Raw genomic sequence first — 13,597 nt, 5'->3', positions numbered from 1 at the left:
GTCCAAGTACAGGGAGGCTCGGATTCCCGATAGATGGAGGAATTTTGCCACATTCCTCATGAGCCTCGTAAACACGAGAGGAGCAGGACTGAGGCCAAAGCACAGGGCTCGAAACTGGAACCCCACATTCCTGTAAACAAACCTCAGAAACGGTTGGTAATCCGGGTGTATAGGAATGTGGAAGTATGCATCCTGAAGGTCGAGAGAGACCATCCAGTCGCCTTCCATTAATGCTGTCAAGACAGCCTGGTAGACTTCATCATGAAGTTTGTCTTGACAATGAACACCTTGAGCGCACTTGCCTCTTGCGTACTCCTGCAGTGAACGTGGCTGCCAGATCATTGGAGCCATCCCTGATAGACTTGTTCCTGCAGAGAACGTGGCTGTCAGAATATTGGAGCCATCCCTGATAGCCTTGTTTATGCATGACATAATTGTACAGCTAAACTTCAAACGCTCGAAAAAACTCCTAACAGGAGAGGGTCTAGCTCTGAAGTCGACCATAAAATCTTGGAGCGTCTCATGGCCAGGCGCCAGGGAGAGTCTATGAGGTTGAGAAGTCTATCTGGGCAGAGGCAGGAACTCCCAAGCCGAAAACTTCTCCCGTGTCATACCAGACTCTCGCTCTATAAGCCAGCTTAAAAGTAGGGAAAGCAAAGGCTGTCTCCCCCAAACTCCTCCTGGTGATTAACCAATCGCCTAGCAAACGTAAAGCTCTCTTAGAAGAGCGAGAGAGCACTAGCTTAGAAAACAACGGCTTCGAAGTAGCTAGGCCTAGTGTAAACTCTGACGTTTAGGCGAACGAGGAGCAGCAGTTACAAAAAGATCCGGACAAAGATCCTTAAAAATCAGCATGATTTATTTAAAGTCCATAGAGGGCTGAGCAGCTTTAGGCTCCTCTCCGTCTGACAGAGTCCTCAAGGGAATATCAGTAGGAGGGGGATCAGCAACTTCCTCATCTGAAGGAACCTTGTCCGACAATTGCCGAGTCTCAAGCAAGGGAGAGACCTGCCGTGGTGGCAATGCTTGACAAGCAGAGTCCACACGCAAAGGAGCAACAGTAGCAGTCAAGGACGCTATGTCATGTAACTGCTTAAAGGACTGACCAGCAACAACAACAGGTGCGGGAGGACGCTCGACGTCAACTCGAGACTGCCTTGACTGCCTAGACTGAGCAGTCAAAACAACTCTTGACTGCGGTGCTTGACGCTCAACGTCAAAACAAGTCAACTATGCTGGTTGGCGAACGTCCTGAACGTCAACAAGAGCAAGCGGCAGCGGCTGAACGTCCACAAGCGGCTGAGAGTCAACACGGGACTGCATCGAGTGAGGCTCTACAAAACATGACTGACGTGACTTTGTAACGTCAATGTCAACAGGACGAGCAAAGGCTCGTTTGGGCGGCTGACGGCCAGGATCTCGATCAGCTAAGCGGCGAGGATCATCGTGAACCTGCTCAGCAGAATAGTCCTCCATAAGAGAGGCAAGCTTATTCTGCATGTCTTGCAGTACAACCCATTTAGGATCAACGGGAATGGGTGCGGTAAGAGACTAGGGTAACGTCTGACTGCAAAACCTTGTCTACAAAAAGACTCTCGGAGCCTGTGTTACGCTTTTGTTTAGGCGGCGAGCAGTCTTCCGATGACTGCATAGGGTCAGAGCTGTCCCAATGGCTATAACCAGGACGCTGGACCTGTCCTAAAGGGACTGACTTTCGCTTAAAGGGCCTCGAAACCTTGCTCCACGGTTTCTTACGCGAAAAGCCTTCGGATGACGAGGAGAAAATCGTCTCGCTCGTCTTATGGTAGGGGCGGTCTTGATGAGACACGCCTGAAACCATAGAGGGAACGTCTGTTCGCTGATCAAGGCCTCTCGAACCCATAAGTCGTACGACATTACTTCTCCCCTGGGCTTGGGAGCTTGCAAGAGGTCCCGGACTAGGCGAACGACAGGCACGAACAGACGAACCCTCGGTCGCAACACTGATAACACTTTGCGCAATTATCACTTTATCACTACGATTTTCTGTTTTGCACTTACTTCACTGAAATCGAATTTTTCAACAATTCACATTAGGCATGAATAAAACTGATTTCTACCTGAAGCACGCAATTCTACCCTACATCAAAAGGTTATAATTGCGAAATAAGTCTTATAATGTAAGCACATTAATACAAGCAAAAAACAGTAAACATATTTTAAGATAAAAAGATCAGTGACTGGGGAGAAGACTAAACACTAGTTCATTCAAAACTACGTTTTCAATCTCTCACCGTACAGTGCCTTGGGACGAGAATAAAAACTAAAAACGTTTTATCCTTTCTGCCCGTACAGAGACTTGGGACGAGAGTAAAAAACTGACTCGAGAACAACGTTACTCGCTTGGGACGAGAATAAAGATCGGAACGTTCTCTCTTCCTCTCTCTCTCTCCGTCTCTCTCTTTCTCTTGATTTCACACCGAAGAGAAAAGCCCACTCACCTTTCGTCAATAAACAGGTTATTTGACCAAAGGAAAAAACTGAAAGGACTAAGAAATTGAAAATTAACAAGTTCCTTTAAATTAGTATTTAAAACATTTACGTTTGAAAGAAGAATGAACAAAACGTCAGAATCGATTTACTCTTTCTGCAAAGTGAAACCGTGATTCTCTCTCTCTCTATCGTAACAATAGAGCGCAAACTGCGTAGCATAAATAAACCAAACGTTAGTTCATCTTTGAAACAGTACGAAGACTATTCAAAGAAAATCTTTCATAAAATATCTACTAAAAAATATTCATTTAACAAGTTTTAAATCATTTGCTCTGTAAAAGTTATTTACGATTGAAATGGCTCAACGTTGTTTAACTTCGGTTTCCAAGTTAGGACCGCCTACTCTCGGATTAGGGGAGGAATAGGTAAGGTCGCATATAAACAAATCATTAAAATTTATCTTGATGTTTATTATAAATGGAAAGCTAATCGAAGAGGCCTAATAAAGGCGGTTGAGATATAAAATATATAGAGGAAAATCTATAATTAACAACAACAATTTATAACGTGATAAGATAATTGCTAAAAGCCTAAAACACACTTCCGTACTAAGGGAAGGGTCGGCCATTTTTAAAAGTCAAAGAAAGTCCAAAAAACAATCCAAAGTCATCAACAATTAAATCTATCCAAAAAAGAGTTCAAGATTTAAGTTGAAGATAAAACACCTGCACTGCGAAAGCTCAAACCAAAAGGAAGTACTTCACCAAGACTGTTGAAAAACTCCAGGTTAACAGCGAGTAATGGTACGTCTTGTCGTTCAGACCGACAGAGAAGAATTGAGTCTGTTTACATGTATATGCGGTATCTGGCCGATAGTTGGCGCTAGTGGGCACACCCGCAACCTTCATAGCGATCGCTCACGAGTTTTTGTGTTTTTTTTGTCGAGCCGCCGGAGGCTCAGCTATTATATATTCACCGGCTAAGTTAAATATTTAAAAATTTATTTTATGAACAGGCATTTAGTCAGTTAAGGGAAGGGATTATAAAATTTAGACCTCAAACCAAGCACTGGAGCATCAAAGGCAATTCTTCACCATATGATACAAATTAATCAACCATACCAATACACTCACACCATTTGGTATCATTTCAACCTATAAAACTAATCACACCAATTTCATACATCTAAATGTGAAATAAGTAGGGATTAAATAAATTAATAAAATTAAATAAAGATTGTGATATAACCCAATACTCTGTGTATATTTTTTCGAGTTCAGGGCATTGAAAAAATTTATAGAGTATGGATTATATATCAAGAGTTTAATTAATTTTATCAACTTATTTACTTAATCTTTTTAATCCTTTCTTATTTCACATTTAGATGTTATTGTACGAAAGTCGTGTGAGTTAAGGGATAGATTATTAGACTATAGTTAATTTCTTTTAGCGATGCATATTTGCACCGACTCACAGCAGTGCCCTTTTAGCTAGGAAAAGTTTCCTGATCGCTGATTGGTTGGACGAGATAATTTTAACCAATCAGCGATCAGGAAACTTTTCCAAGCTAAAAGGGCACTGCTGCGAGTCGGTGCAAATCTGCATCGCTAAAAGAAATGGATTATAGGTGCTTAAATTTTTCCTCTATTCTGCTGGCCTTTAGCACGACTTGAAGCAAATAGCCATGTGAATATTAGACAAGGTTCACGGAAATAATTATGTCTTTATGATGTCTAAAGTTAACACCAGAATCTTTTAGATTATGACATATAGTCAATAGTCATCATCAAAATCTGAAGAGGTTTAGGTAATTTCTCTATTATCCCTTTTACCCCCAAAGGACGTACTGGTACGTTTCACAAAACTCATCCCTTTACCCCCATGGACATACCGGTACGTCCTTGCAAAAAAATGCTATAAATTTTTTTTTTTTCATATTTTTGATAATCTTTTGAGAAAATTCAGGCATTTTCCAAGAAAATGAGACCAACTTGACCTCTCTATGACAAAAATTAAGGCTGTTAGAGCAATTTAAAAAATATATACTGCAAAATGTGCTGGGGAAAAAATAACCCCTGGGGGGTTAAGGGTTGGAAATTTCCAAAGAGGTTAATATTCTTTTAAATCTTCTTTAGAAAAATCATCCTCACATCAAATTCTTAATGAAATATAACTGTCGCCAAGTGGTACTTACCTACATATCCGCTGCATATTTTCAATATGTCCACTCAAGAGCCGCACTCCAAACTGAGGATCAATTGTCGACGAATTGGAGTAGCGGTGACTAGCTTGCAAGGAAGGTGAAGGGCGAGACATCCCCGATAAACCCGAAGGCCCAGGAATTGCGAGGTCTTCGTCTCGATCACGATTTCCTCCCCGTCGAGAAGAGCGTAAGGAAGTTGCACCTCTATCCCCCTCACTCGTGTCGTGCATAGGATCCCTTGTGGTGGTTCGTCCTCTATCAAAAAACGTCCTATTACCTACACTTGAACTCTGGGAGTTTTGTGTTCCCTCCCTATTACTTTCACCATTATCTACCTGAGAGTTATTTACAAACAATGGCAAAAAGCTGGATCCCGTAGTATTATTATTATCATCATTATAAACAACATTACTCGCGCTTAAACGTTCCTGCGTGGCTCTATTTCGCCCAGCATGTATGACACCACGACTCGAATAATAACCCCACAGCGTTGCAGTACGATCTGACATCGGAGCCGACGGCAAGTCCGGGTTTCCCAACGCCTCGTCGTCATCGCTACCAATTCCGTCACTACCTCTAAAGTGTCTAAACTCTGACCCACCAGAATTCTCACTCGGTCGCACCGCACTCGCTCCCTCTCTCTCGCCAGATTGTGAAGGTCTAGCTTCAGCTCCAGCAACAGCGTGAGTGTCACCCGAACTATGGACACTCGACGCTTCCCCGGCACTATCAGAATCAACACCTGGCCGCTGGAGTCTCGAGGTCCACAGCAGGGACAACCTGGTGTTCCTCTCCGAGATGCCACTTGCTCCGCTGGTGGCCGAGGAACTCGAGTCCAGACTCGATGACGAGGCACTGTCATCGCTGATGATCTGTCTGAGAGTTCGGACTGCACTCAGCCCATAATCTTCTTCCAGTCTCATATTCGAGTCACCCGTTGTCTGCGACTCTCGATTACTTTGTGCATCTGCCGTTGGCCAAGTCGATGACACTCTCGCAGCACCATCAGCTTGAGATGTGTCCTGTATGAAAGACAATTATATTTTACCCCTGAACAGTAAATTAAGATGATTTGCATACCTATAATAAAATGTGATATGAGCCAAATTCTCAACAGTTGTGTCATCTATGGTAATGTTGGGATGAACAGGAATACACTTAATTACCACTCAACCACAAAAAACAATAAAATTTCAATACTTGCAAATTTCAGCATTCAACAATTCAAGAATCAAAAACTGTATATTGTATATAAAGCTGAAACTCAGGACTGTATTCATACAATTACTTGTAATATCTATTCCAGAAATTTTATTGCCGAGAACAAAATAAGCAATCGTGAAAAGATAAAAAGTACAGTGAATAAATTCTCTGTCCTTTTTGTCTAATTGATTTAATATCGTTATGAAAGTGAATAGAAGCGGCTGTGCAAGTATATTCATATTCTCTTACTGATTACTACAAAATGTAATATAACTCAATGAAAATGTTATAATCTCCTTGATGAGTAAACAATCATATGCAATAACAGTTTACCTGGTCACGGGAGCTGGCTCTCTGCTCCTCCGTAACTTGCTGCGCAAACTGTCTTGCCTGGTTCAGCACCAGTTGCTGGGCTAATGTTGTAGGAGGTGGTTCTATAGGATCTGTGCCACGGTCAACCTACAAAAACAACAGAAATCAACTGGACGATCTTCAATTCTGTGGGTTTAAGATAAACTCTGATAGAGTTGGCTCACAACTTTGAAAATAAAGCGATTAGATAAAACAATATTTTGAAGATTCTAACGGTATTTCATTATGCGGTTGTTTCTAATCATATTTTTTATAGAGCATTAAATTTTGTTTAATTTCAAGTGTTGTCCAGCATTTTCTGCACTTGAAGATCGGCCTGTGTGGGTTACTCATCAAATGCCTTTGAGTCACAAAAATGTAATGAAATAAAAGATGTCAGAATATTACTTCAAAATGGCGATCTTTTTGGAATGAACACCATGATACAACGGTTTGTGTTTTGTATCAATTTGTAAATTGCTTATAACTCGACAGCTTTTCACAGTATATAAGCTTAGTAACAAATAACGTTGTCATTACAACTAGAATTTAACGGCTTTGTCAGCATCACCATTTCCTTAAAATACCTACATGCGTAGGGATCCAAAATATCTAAATATTCATATTGGGTTTATATCATCTTTATAATCAATTATATAAGTTGTGAAAATGGAAATAATCTTTATTAACCCTTTTACCCCCAAAGGACGTACTGGTACGTTTCACAAAAGCCATTCCTTTACCCCCATGGACGTACCGGTACGTCCTTGCAAAAGATTTTTTTTCATATTTTTGATAATTTTTTGAGAAAATTCAGGCATTTTCCAAGAGAATGAGACCAACCTGACCTCTCTATGACAAAAATTAAGGCTGCTAGAGCAATTTAAAAAATATATACTGCAAAATGTGCTGGGGAAAAAATAACCCCCTGGGGGTTAAGGGTTGGAAATTTCCAAATAGCCTGGGGGTAAGAGGGTTAATGATACGACCTCATTATGTTACAGGCAATAAATTAAAAATTACATTGATTACAGATCCTTTATATTTATAATAAATATTAGATCTACTTTTAGTGCATCTTGGGAAACGTACAATAAGGTTTACATACAAAATCATCAATGCACTTTCAACTTTATTCTACTCCAATTTTTACTGATAATTCATGAATCGGTGCAACTCTAGAAGATCAAACTTCCAGCGAATGTTATGTTGAAGAGACTAACAGGAGTAGTCTGTCTTTATAGTTTACATATGACAGATCTAGTTTAAGATTGTTACTTATGTTAAAAGATTTTATATTCTTTATTTCTCATAAACATAGATTATTTACTTCATTATCTCCTTTACAAACTGGGCTTTTTTCTTCTGGAGCCCTTGGGCTTATAGCATCGTGCTTTTCCAAACTAGGGTTGTAGCTTACCTGGTAATAATAATAATAATGACAGATCTAGTTTAAGATTGTTACTTATGTTAAAAGATTTTATATTCTTTATTTCTCATAAACATAGATTATTTACTTCAGTATTTCATTTACAAACTGGGCTCTTTTTTATTTATTTTTTTTTTTTTTTTGCTGGAGTCCTTGGGCTTATAGCATCGTGCTTTTCCAACTAGGGTTGTAGCTTACCTGGTAATAATAATAATAATATTAATAGTGATAGGTAGTGATATGAAGGCCTAGTGAGATCTCCACTGGATGCATTTGTATGATGGCTTGAGGTACAGAAAAATATCCAGACCAGAATAGTAAGAATGAGCAGGGGGCTCTTGTTTTGACTATATGATGCTACAGGGAATTAGATTTCATTGAGCAACCAATCACATAACACTTCATTTAACCCTTTTACCCCCAGGCTATTTGGAAATTTCCAACCCTTAACCCCCAGGGGGTTATTATTTTCCCAGCACATTTTGCAGTATATTTTTTTTAAATTGCTCTAACAGCCTTAATTTTTGTCATAGAGAGGTCAGGTTGGTCTCATTCACTTGGAAAATGCCTGAATTTTCTCAAAAAATTATCAAAAATATGAAAAAAAAATTTTCATAGCATTTTTTCGCAAGGACATACCGGTACGTCCATGGGGGTGAAGGGATGGCTTTTGTGAAACGTGCCAGTACGTACTTTGGGGGTAAAAGGGTTAAAACAAACCACAGCACACTATAAAGAGAAACAACAAACTTTTTACCCTGCTGGTAGTTTGCGAATTATTATTCAAAGCTGTACTGGTGAGGGCTTCGTATCTTGACATGAGGTCTCGGAAGCGACTAGACAACTGGTTGTATCTATGGCTTAGGCGAATCTCCCGCGCAACCAACTCTAGCCTGGAAAGCGGAGGAGACGAGTTTGTCCCACTCATTCTACTGGCTCCCTGAGGTGATCGGTCACTGGAGGTGTTGGCGATGCCAGTAATCAACTTGTGACCTAGTGGATCAAATTTCACATACCTGGAATGAGTAAATGAGAGGATTTAGGTCGATGTGATACAGTACTTATCATGAATGTATTTACAGATAATATTTAAGGCCCAATCCTATACAGATAATATTTAAGGCCCAATCCTATACAGATAATATTTAAGGCCCAATCCTATACAGATAATATTTAAGGCCCAATCCTATACAGATAATATTTAAGGCCCAATCCTATACAGATAATATTTAAGGCCCAATCCTATACAGATAATATTCAAGGCCCAATCCTAGGCACAGGGACCTTTCAAAGGGCTACACAATGTCAACGTAAAACGTCAATAACGTAATGGCTGATAAAAAAATGGCTCGTATAAAGTGATATTCTAAGATATTGCAAAATATATGTAAAGGATGTTGAAAAGTGATATCTTAGTAGCAAAGGGGTTAATCAAAGGATCTACATAATATTTAGCACATAACTAAAATGAGCTCCACTGTAATAAAGAACAGATAAAAATTCCAAACGATCAGAATCTACACTGCTGTCACCCAGAAAACAATTAAGCCATGTCTACTCCATCATAAGGCTCAATACTAAACAGTATTCTAGAAGGCTTATTCCAAATGTGACCAGATTGTCAAATGATGTTCCTAATCAGGCAGTTGAATCATTGGGACTTGCAAAGCTCAAACTTGCAGTGAATGTTTTATGTTGAAAAGGTTGACATAAGTCTCCCTTAATAGTTTTTATATGATATCTCTTTTAATGTTGTTACTAATCTTAAAATATTTTGTATTCTTCTTTTTATTACATTACATACATAGTTTAAGTTTATTTCCTTCCCTCACTGGACTATCTTTCCCGTTGGAACCCTTGGGTTTATAGCATCCTGCTTTTCCAATTAGGGTTGGCAAGTAATAAAAATAATATGTTATTTTCATTAGTAAAATAAATTTTTGAATATACTTACCCGGTGATCATATAGCTGTCAGCTCTGCTGCCCGACAGAAAAACCTAAGGACGAAATACGCCAGCGATCGCTATACATGTGGGGGTGTACATCAACAGCGCCATCTGTCGAGCAGGTACTCAAGTACTCCATGTCAACACAGAACCAATTTTCTCCTCGGCCCACTGGGTCTCTATTGGGGAGGAAGGGTGGGTCCTTTAATTTATGATCACCGGGTAAGTATATTCAAAAATTTATTTTACTAATGAAAATAACATTTTTCAATATTAAACTTACCCGGTGATCATATAGCTGATTCACACCCAGGGGGGTGGGTAGAGACCAGCATATATGTTAACATTAAGAGCTAAGTATTTCGTATTTCATTTTAGCAGTTATTCAAAATAACAAACATAAAATTAATAAGTACCTGGTAAGGAAGTCGACTTGAACAATTACTCTGCCTTTTTTAAGTACGTCTTCCTTACTGAGCCTCGCGATCCTCATAGGATGCTGAGCGACTCCTAGGAGCTGAAGTATGAAGGGTTGCAACCCATACTAAAGGACCTCATCAAAACCTCTAATCTAGGCGCTTCTCAAGAAAGAATTTGACCACCCGCCAAATCAACCAGGATGCGAAAGGCTTCTTAGCCTTCCGGACAACCCAAAAAACAACAATAAAAAGCATTTCAAGAGAAAGATTAAAAAGGTTATGGGATTAGGGGAATGTAGTGGTTGAGCCCTCACCCACTACTGCACTCGCTGCTACGAATGGTCCCAGGGTGTAGCAGTTCTCGTAAAGAGACTGGACATCTTTAAGGTAAAATGATGCGAACACTGACTTGCTTCTCCAATAGGTTGCATCCATTACACTCTGCAGAGATCTGTTTTGTTTGAAGGCCACTGAAGTTGCGACAGCTCTAACTTCATGTGTCCTTACCTTCAGCAAAGCATGGTCCTCCTCATTCAGATGGGAATGAGCTTCTCGAATCAAAAGTCTGATATAATAAGAAACTGCATTCTTCGACATAGGTAAAGAAGGTTTCTTAATGGCGCACCATAAAGCTTCTGACTGTCCAAGTAATGGTTTAGTACGCCTCAAATAGTACTTAAGAGCTCTTACAGGGCATAGTACTCTTTCTTGTTCATTTCCAACCAAATTAGCAAGGCTTGGAATATCGAACGATTTGGGCCAAGGACGAGAAGGAAGTTCGTTTTTGGCTAAAAAACCAAGCTGTAAGGAACATGTAGCCGTTTCAGATGTAAATCCAATGTTCCTGCTGAAGGCGTGTATCTCACTGACTCTTTTAGCTGTTGCTAAGCAGACGAGGAAAAGAGTTTTCAAAGTGAGATCTTTAAAAGAGGCTGATTGAAGTGGTTCGAACCTTGCTGACATAAGGAATCTTAGTACCACGTCTAAGTTCCAACCTGGTGTGGCCAACCGACGCTCCTTCGAGGTCTCAAAAGACTTAAGGAGGTCCTGTAGATCTTTGTTGTTGGAAAGATCTAAGCCTCTGTGACGGAAGACTGCTGCCAACATGCTTCTGTAACCCTTGATCGTGGGAGCTGAAAGGGATCTTTCCTTCCTTAGGTATAAAAGGAAGTCAGCTATCTGAGTTACAGAGGTACTGGTTGAGGATACTGATTTCGACTTGCACCAGCTTCGGAAGACTTCCCACTTCGACTGGTAGACTTTGAGAGTGGATGTCCTCCTTGCTCTAGCAATCGCTCTGGCTGCCTCCTTCGAAAAGCCTCTAGCTCTCGAGTCTTTCGATAGTCTGAAGGCAGTCAGACGAAGAGCGTGGAGGCTTGGGTGTACCTTCTTTACATGCGGCTGACGCAGAAGGTCCACTCTTAGAGGAAGTGTTCTGGGAACGTCTACTAGCCATTGCAGTACCTCGGTGAACCATTCTCTCGCGGGCCAGAGGGGAGCAACCAACGTCAACCTTGTCCCTTCGTGAGAGGCGAACTTCTGCAGTACTCTGTTGACAATCTTGAACGGGGGGAACGCATAAAGGTCTAGATGGGACCAATCCAGAAGAAAGGCATCTATGTGAACTGCTGCTGGGTCCGGAATCGGTGAGCAATAAATTGGGAGCCTCTTGGTCATCGAGGTTGCGAACAGATCTATGGTAGGCTGACCCCACAAGGCCCATAGTCTGTTGCATACATTCTTGTGAAGGGTCCACTCTGTTGGGATGATTTGACCCTTCCGGCTGAGGCGGTCTGCCATGACATTCATGTCGCCTTGAATGAACCTCGTTACTAGGGATATGTTTCGATCTCTTGACCAGGTGAGGAGGTCCCTTGCGATCTCGTACAACGTCATCGAATGAGTCCCTCCTTGCTTGGAGATGTACGCCAAGGCTGTGGTGTTGTCGGAGTTCACCTCCACCACCTTGCCTAGAAGGAGGGACTTGAAGCTTCTCAAGGCCAGACGAACTGCCAGTAGCTCCTTGCAGTTGATGTGCAACGTTCTTTGATCCGTATTCCACGTGCCCGAGCATTCCCGACCGTCCAATGTCGCACCCCAGCCCGTGTCCGATGCGTCCGAGAAGAGAAGGTGGTCGGGGGTCTGAACAGCCAGTGGCAGACCCTCCCTGAGGAGAATGTTGTTCTTCCACCAAGTCAGTGAAGACTTCATCTTCTCGGAAATAGGAACCGAGACCGCTTCTAGCGTCTTGTCCTTTCTCCAGTGAACAGCTAGGTGAAATTGAAGGGGTCGGAGGTGGAGTCTCCCTAACGCGATGAACTGGTCCAGTGATGAAAGCGTCCCTATCAGACTCATCCACTGTCTGACTGAACATCGGTCCTTCTTCAGCATGTTCTGGATGCATTCTTGGGCTTGACTGATTCTGGGGGCCGACGGAAAAGCCCGAAAAGCTTGACTCTGAATCTCCATTCCTAGGTATACTATAGTTTGGGATGGGACGAGTTGGGACTTTTCCATATTGACCAGAGACCCAATTCCTCGGTCAGATCCAGAGTACACTTTAGATTCTCCAGACAGCGACGACTTGACGCAGCTCTTAAAAGCCAGTCGTCCAAATAGAGGGAGGCTCTGATGTCTGCTAAATGCAGGAATTTGGCAATATTCCTCATCAGTTTGGTAAAAACTAGAGGTGCCGTGCTTAGGCCAAAGCACAGGGCTTGGAACTGGTATACAACCTTCCCGAAAACGAACCTTAGAAAAGGTTGGGAATCTGGGTGGATGGGGACGTGAAAGTAAGCGTCCTTTAGGTCTAACGAGACCATCCAGTCTTCCTTCCTGACCGATGCTAGAACCGACTTTGTCGTCTCCATGGTGAACGTCTGCTTTGTGACAAAGACATTCAGAGCACTGACGTCTAGCACCGGTCTCCACCCTCCTGTCTTCTTCGCCACTAAGAAGAGACGGTTGTAGAAGCCCGGGGATTGATGGTCCCGGACTATGACTACCGCTCCCTTTTGAAGCAAGAGAGACACCTCTTGCTGTAAAGCTAGCCTCTTGTCCTCCTCTCTGTACCTGGGAGAGAGGTCGATGGGAGTTGTTGCTAGAGGGGGCTTGCGCAAGAATGGAATCCTGTACCCCTCTCTGAGTAACTTCACAGACTGTGCGTCTGCGCCCCTGTTCTCCCAGGCCTGCCAGTAGTTCTTGAGCCTGGCTCCCACTGCTGTCTGAAGAAGGAGGCAGTCAGACTCTGCCTCTAGAGGACTTGGAACCCTTCTTCTTGCTCCCACGTCGACTTTCGGCACGAGCACCTCCTCTGCTGGAGGCTCTTCCACGAAAGGGCGGAATGAACCTTGACGCTGGAGTGTCCATCCTGGGTCTAGGCACGGATGGCAAAGGGATGGCTTTGCGTGCGGATGACGCCACCAGGTCATGAGTGTCTTTCTGGATCAAGGAGGCGGCAATCTCCTTGATCAACTCTTCAGGGAAGAGACACTTCGAGAGCGGAGCAAACATAAGTTCCGACTTTTGACATGGGGTGACTCCAGCAGACAAGAAGGAGCAAAGGTGATCCCG

At 42.2% G+C, this 13,597-nt stretch overlaps 1 protein-coding gene across 4 annotated transcripts in view; it reads right to left on the bottom strand.

Annotated features, from left to right (window-relative positions):
- The window catches only part of LOC137655613 (serine-rich adhesin for platelets-like), a 488,048-nt gene that overhangs the window by 48,676 nt on the left and 425,775 nt on the right, over positions 1 to 13,597 (bottom strand). For all 4 annotated transcript variants that reach the window (XM_068389519.1, XM_068389522.1, XM_068389520.1 and 1 more), the window contains 3 exons: positions 8,416 to 8,674; positions 6,212 to 6,337; positions 4,667 to 5,697 (listed from right to left, as the gene is read on the bottom strand). In XM_068389519.1, coding sequence (XP_068245620.1) covers positions 4,667 to 5,697; positions 6,212 to 6,337; positions 8,416 to 8,674 — 1,416 coding nt within the window. The remainder of the gene's footprint in view (positions 1 to 4,666; positions 5,698 to 6,211; positions 6,338 to 8,415; positions 8,675 to 13,597) is intronic.

This window comes from Palaemon carinicauda, chromosome 16 (assembly GCF_036898095.1).
Source record: "Palaemon carinicauda isolate YSFRI2023 chromosome 16, ASM3689809v2, whole genome shotgun sequence".
NCBI lineage: Eukaryota > Metazoa > Arthropoda > Malacostraca > Decapoda > Palaemonidae > Palaemon > Palaemon carinicauda.
This window is presented reverse-complemented; position numbering and strand designations above follow the sequence as displayed.